This window comes from Bacillus rossius (assembly GCF_032445375.1).
Source record: "Bacillus rossius redtenbacheri isolate Brsri chromosome 4 unlocalized genomic scaffold, Brsri_v3 Brsri_v3_scf4_2, whole genome shotgun sequence".
NCBI classification, from domain to species: domain Eukaryota; kingdom Metazoa; phylum Arthropoda; class Insecta; order Phasmatodea; family Bacillidae; genus Bacillus; species Bacillus rossius.
The window spans coordinates 21969911-21976422 of NW_026962011.1; the positions used below are offsets into that span (position 1 = coordinate 21969911).

At 49.7% G+C, this 6512-nt stretch overlaps 1 protein-coding gene across 1 annotated transcript; it reads right to left on the minus strand.

Moving 5' to 3' along the window:
* Positions 1 to 2694: 2694 nt before the first annotated feature.
* Positions 2695 to 3398, minus strand: LOC134542330 (merozoite surface protein 2-like). The gene is made up of 2 exons (XM_063386479.1): positions 3256 to 3398; positions 2695 to 3073 (listed from the first exon to the last, which is right to left on the minus strand). Exons 1-2 carry the CDS (start codon positions 3396 to 3398, stop codon positions 2695 to 2697), a joined length of 522 nt encoding a protein of 173 aa, XP_063242549.1.
* Between the last annotated feature and the right edge of the window lie 3114 nt (positions 3399 to 6512).

The window sequence follows — 6512 nt, forward strand, 5'->3', positions numbered from 1 at the left end:
CGTCGTCCCTCCGAAGGCCATAAAGCCCGGCCTCCACCCGCCAGTATTAAACCCCGCTAACGGAACGCACCTCTAGCCCATGTCACGTGAGTCAAGCGAGCCATCGACGCCGGTGAGTGCCTTCACAGATTACGTCCATATGCCAACACCACCAAACAGTTCTTATGCTTCATTAATTACTGTGAGTAATTAAGCGAATTTTAATTAACAGAACAACCCTTAATAGTGAAAGGGCATCGTAGGGGTGCAGCGGTTTTCCCCGTGGGAAACCGCAATTAATAAACGTCCGGAACGTCCCTTGTGGCCTTCCGCCAATAATTAACCACAGTGTTAATCAACCTAATTCACCTCCCTGTTTTTACTTGCAAATAGCCACTGGAGTAGTCAACAAGTGACAGACAGTCTCCAGCTTGACTTTTTATTTTTAAATATTATTAATCTCAAATTTATTATGTATTATTATTATAGGCCTTCCGCCAACTAATTCAGACTGATGTCATTAAGATACGAGGGTTCTAGAAATAATAATGACTAATTATAATTATAAAATTGGAATAACGGCACATTAGAAAGTTCGGCACGTCATGACGCTTCCTCCCCTCCCAAGCTGGCACAAAGCGGCATTAGAGTTTTACTCACGGGCCAAGGTGGATGTGTGATCCCTCGGGGAGACTTCAACTTTTCTACTCCTGATTCTTCATACTGGTAAATATCATAGTTCACTAAAACCTTTTTTCCTCTCCCTGCGTGCCCCCGTGCCCTTTTCCGGTGCAGGGTTTTACCCGGCCGCTTTAATTTTTGCTCGTCGCAGAACAACGGTTCGCGACGCAGCCATTTTACAGTCCGGGCCGACTCCCGCGAACAGAAATTAATGTAATTCGTCGAGCATACGCCTGCCGACTGCAAACATAAAGACTTTGCCCCTTAATATTATCTTCGTGGGCCCGCGACTCACACAGGTGAGCCCGGGCACGAAGCTATCTCCAGTTCATCACGGGAGTGGCCGTTAATCCACCCAAACTCTTCGTCGACCCTCAAGCCAATGTAGGGATCTTGTTTGCAAGTGCCGCAACGTAACACGTAATTAGTTGTCAGTGCGAGTGTGTGTAGTGTCAACGTATTTTTGTCAAGTGTAATTGTGTAACTTGTGCCCATCCACACTATGTGAGATGCGGAATTAAAAAATCAGCACGTAAATACCGTTTCTTTATTTCGTAAACGCCTCCTGAACAATTAGGAAACAGTCCTCTATATTGTTTAGGGCCAGTCAGGGCCGGTGCAAGGTAAATTGGCCCCCTAGGCGAAAAACCTTAATGCCCCTCGCCTCCTCCCCCCCTCCCGGCCAGACACCACCAAAAAAATATTTTCCTTGCCTCAAAATACATCACGTAAGCCTTAGATTTTGTCAACAATCAAATTTAAGCAGGCTTGTGTTTTTTTTTTTTACTTTTTGACTTAATACAAATCATAAACAGGTCACCGTGGACTTCAAATAATTACTTATATCAATATAAACATTCCAAACTTTTACAAAAATCCATTTTCATCTAGTTTCAATAATCGTTAAACATATTATATCAGCTGTTATGTGTCGTGCTGCGCCGCGTCCAGCTACTTGGCGCCCTAGGCGGTTGCCTAGTTCGCCTAAATGGACGCGCCGGCCCTTGGGCCAGTGCGTATTAGAAGCAGGGACTCCCTCCCACCTTCAACAGCCGTCGATCCTAGTGAAACACGCAGGGGCAAAAACCCACGACCACCTCGCTTAATCCTCGAATCAACCTGACCCCGCCGGAGATTTCCTTTAGAGTCACTGAAAACCACTAGGACCGCCCCGGGTCTCTATCCCGAAATTGCGGGTATGATAGAAAAATAAGAATTAGTCATGTACCTACAATATATGACCATGTATACTAATGGGTTTGTTAATGAAATTATTGTAGGAGTTTTGGCGGAAGGTTTGCGAATAATATGTTGACTTAAGAATTAACTGATGTCGTCCCAAGTGCTCCTCCGGCTCGCTGAGGCCATTATTGCCCGTTGCTTCTTCAGGCTTGCGTGTGCGCCGAATGCGCCTGTGCGTGAAAGTGTAACAAACGGCCTTGGCCGAGAGGGGAACGCCATGCAGAGGCGCAACCATAACATTGATGTGTCTTTTCATAAGGGTTTTGTATATGTAATTATGTGAGTGTGCAAATATGTATTTGTGTTGTTGTGTACCTGTAGATGTGTTTCCCGGGCGACTGAGTCGCATCTCCCCGCTTGTGACCATGTTGGGCTCCACACACTCGCTCATGAAGGGATGGAGGGGATTGATGTGCACGCGGCAAGGGGAGAGGCCGCTGAGACGTCGCGGAGCGCGGGTCGAGTCAGTCGCCTGAGTGGGATGAGAGTGTGTGGTCGTGGAGTTGTGAGTGAAAGCAGAACGGACACTGTCAGTCGCGTTTCCGTTGTCACGTCACCATCATTCGCGTCTTCATCGGTCACATCACCATCATTCACGTCGTCAGTTACATCACAGTCATTCGTGCCTTTGTCAGTCACGTCAGTCAGTCACATCACCGTCGCTTGTGTCGTCAGTTACATCACAGTCATTCGTGTCTTTGTCAGTCACGTCACTGTCATTCGCGTCGGCAGTTATGTCACAGTCTTTCATGTCATCGTCATTCACATCACTGCCAGTCACATCACCGTCATTCACACCACTGTCACCAAGGCCGTGCCAGCCATGCACATCACCAAGGGCGTGCCACCCACGCCAGTCATGCACGCCAACAAGGGCGTGCCACTCACGCCGGTCACGCACGGCACAGGGGGCTTGAAACTTCCACCCGCCGCACACGTCACAGGGGGTGTGCCACTACCGCCCGCCGCGCACGTGACAGGGGGCGTGCCACTTCCACCCGCTGCGTACATCACAGGGGGTGTGCCACTTCCACCCACCGCGCACGTGACAGGGGGCGTGCCACTTCCGCCCGCCATGCACGTGACAGGGGGCGTGCCACTGCCGCACGCTGTGCACGTGACAGGGGGCGTGCCACTTCCGCCCACCGCGTACGTCACAGGGGGCGTGCCACTTCCGCCCACCGCGCACGTCACAGGGGGCGTGCCACTTCCGCCCGCCGCGCATGTCACAGGGGGCGTGCCACTTCCGCCTGCCGCGCACGTCACAGGGGGCGTGCCACTTCCGCCGCCACGCCCGCCACTGAGGGTGCGCCACTGCCGCCCCCCACACGCGCCGCCACACCAGCTCCGCACGCCACGCGTGCCACTTTGGGCGCGCCGCCTGCTGCTGAATGCGCCGCGACGCTGCTGCCGCCGCCCACCTCAGCCGCCCCCATGGCGACAGGTGCGGCCCACAAAGGCACCACGATGCCGCCGCCCACCTCGGCCGCCCCCATGGCAACAGGAGCAGCCCACGCGCACACCACGACGCCGCCGGACACACCAGGTTAGTGCTTAGTGCGCCAACCAGTGTACCACTTCCATGCGAGTGAGTAGTGTTGTTGAGCATAACGGCCTCGTTGGAGGGGGGGCATCTGATGCCGACCGCCGGTGCTCCCTCTGGTTCGCACAGGCCATTATGTCACAACAACACTTACTCTTAAGTGCCTCAAACACGCCCGAGCGTGATGTCCACCGAGTGTGTAAAAGTGCGCCGCGACGAACACCAAAGCGACGACAGCGCTCGGCTGGGTATGGCAATGCGCCTAATTAATTATATAATTTTTCTGTCAAATTAAAACAACTAAATTAATAACAATTTAAAAGAGGATTCATGTAAGGGAAATTATGTCTAATTGTCTTATAAGCATATATTGTGTAACTTGTCTTTAAGTCCAGAACTGGCCGGGTCGGTTTTCCCGCGTTCCACGTGGTTAGGCGCGAGGCCGCAGGGCGGTCTCGCGCTCAGTTACCGTCGGGAGCTCGCAGGGGTCGGACGCTCCGCGAACATCGAGCCATCAACTTTCGTGCATCATCCTCATTACAGCAATAGTGTAAGTTTTAAAATCCTTCTTTCAGCTCGGCACCGACCCCACCCAGTCGCACGATATTTCGTGCGACCTGTAACTTATTAATTGTTATCCCACCAGGGAATTTCACATATTTTACATAATTCCATGTCCAGCTTAAGGACAGCGTAATAGTGGTACGCAGTTTCGGCTTCATAGCCAATTAATTGTCATCATCGAAGACTCTTTGTAACGAGTGTTGAATGCTTATTGACTAACTTTCGCCTTTTGATTTTCACCATCTTAAACGTGTAACTTATAACGTGTAATCTAACCGAATAACTTTCAATTCCAAAAGAGACTATAACGTGTTTGTCTCCAGCTTACCGTATCTACGTATTTTCGAGACATTAATATTTCGCCGCATGTTAGATTGCAAACAATCTTGAACAGAGGTGCTACTCTTCATGTTAACGTGTCTGCCTAAGTTGTTGCAATATAGAAGCTCCGCAACTATCCGCCAAATCCTTCATATGGATAAGTAACCACTGTATCAGTTCGTAGATATTACTTTGCAACCTATCCTGGTCGCGCGCACCGTTTACGTTCAGAGATACGCGTGTCGCAGTGGTCAGACAATGGACGCGGCCAGTACCGGGACCAATAAGTGTATCGATACTGAATAAAGTGCAGTGTCCTGTTAATTCGTTTACCAGTTATTTACAAGGCGTCCTGGGTGGCCTGAACAGCCCAGGTAGGTTCCGAACCACGATGCGCTCCTGCCTGCAGCCACGAGGCCGAACACCCGTTAAAACCCCTGAGATCTTTTCCAACGCTAATATTTAATTAAAAACTTAAACAGGCAGCGGGACTGGCGTCAAGTGTTTACAGGAATCGCTATGGATGGTCGGTGGATGCCTCAAATGGCACCGATTTAAGGCTGGCTGTTTGTTGATTTGTGCCAGGACCATGGAGAAGGTGCTGCTGATGATGAAGTGGTGGTAGTTTGCTGATTTGACTATGCATACTAGTTTTTGGTGTATGGATCTGTGGATCGAAGGCATTATGTTTAAGTGTTGAGACAGCATTGCAAATTAATTGGTACTTCAGTTCTACCCATAGTTGTGCTAGTCACTTTCGTCATCCACCAGCCTCTCTAGCAACGACATCTTCGGGGAGGTTCGGCAATAAGACATATCAGGAGGCTAGACTGTCGTGGTCTGGTCGACTAGTTCCTGACAATGCTCCTGTACTGCCGGCTACTCAGGGTTCGGTAGAGAGGGGGTTCAGGCCGCGTGGCCGAGGAACTTAGTCTCCAGAGATTAAATGAAAACAATTCTAGTAAAGTTTGATGGTCCTTTATGCACAAGACTCCGAATACTTTACATGGGGCTGGCACGTTTCCGCCTGTGACTAATTCGAGGTGGGTCAAAACCCGGTTCCGCGCACTGATCCAGTTAAGAAAATTACGGGACGTCCCGCCCGTGATGACTATCACTCCCACGGTAAAGAATATACTCCTTAAGACCCGCGCGTGATAGGATGTCTGTCTGACTGTATTCTGCACAGGCCAGAAAGAAATTAAAAGAAAAATAACACAGAACCTAAGACTGCGAATGACCAGGATGAAACAAAGAATCGCGACTCGCCCGAATTGACAACAGAGCACGCGTGTGCGAAAAGTAAAACGAAAACTCGCGACCGTAACTACTCAACGACAAGCTCGACTGCAAAGTATATGAAAACGTTTTCGCACGGCAAAAGTCTAGTGGTTCTGCAAATACCGCGCCCGCTTGCCTCACCGTCCCGGAGCGACGTCCTCAAGACGTCCGTCGCCTCTCGTGCCGGGTCCACGACTGCCCTCCCACTCTCCTGCCGCGCCTGAGCGCCCGCGTCTCCCCCCTTCTCCGCGAGCCCGCGGAACACGCTGATTGGTCACAGGCGGAAGCCGCGGCCTTGGCGCCCGGTGAACAATTAAAAACTTTCAAAATACAAAACCCTTCAATACAAAATTAATTAAAATAAAATATAAGCAAAAATATGTACACAAACGTAAAACAAAAATATATTTACAATAAAATAATAAGTCATATCCTGTAAAGCAAACATACGTCGCACGTCTCCGACACTTGCGTCGCACAACACACTCAAGAGATGGCGCTGGTGAGGCATAACGGCCTGAAGGAGCCGGGGAGACACCTGGTTCGACGTCAAGACTTGTAGTACTGTAGCAAAGAAATTTGGTGGTATACTTCCAGGTTGAGTCTTAGAGTCGTGGTGTGGGGAAGTCCAGTCCTGTCTAGGAGATATCTTACACAGCAGTTTAGATGTGAATAGCTAGTGAATCATTGCATTTTTGAAGGAGGTACTGCCTACCTTTAAGATGCAGGGGATAGGGTGAAAATATTTATCCCCCCCTCCCTCCAGAAGTTATGATATATTTTTTAAAAATATCAGTGAAGACAAATCTTCCTCCCACCAAACCCTACACACACACACATACCTACACTCTTACATACACACTTTTTAACTTAACTTTTCCGACCTCCGTAGCGTAGTCGG

What these genes read in the sequence shown, in the direction of transcription:
- LOC134542330 (XM_063386479.1), bottom strand. Translation starts at nt 3,398, where the DNA reads ATGGGGGCGGCCGAGGTGGGCGGCGGCATCGTGGTGCCTTTGTGGGCC. An exon ending in CCCAAAGTGGCACGCGTGGC is followed by an intron (nt 3,074 to 3,255) that starts GTGCGGAGCTGG and finishes GGTGGGCGGAAG; the next exon opens with TGGCACGCCCCCTGTGACGT.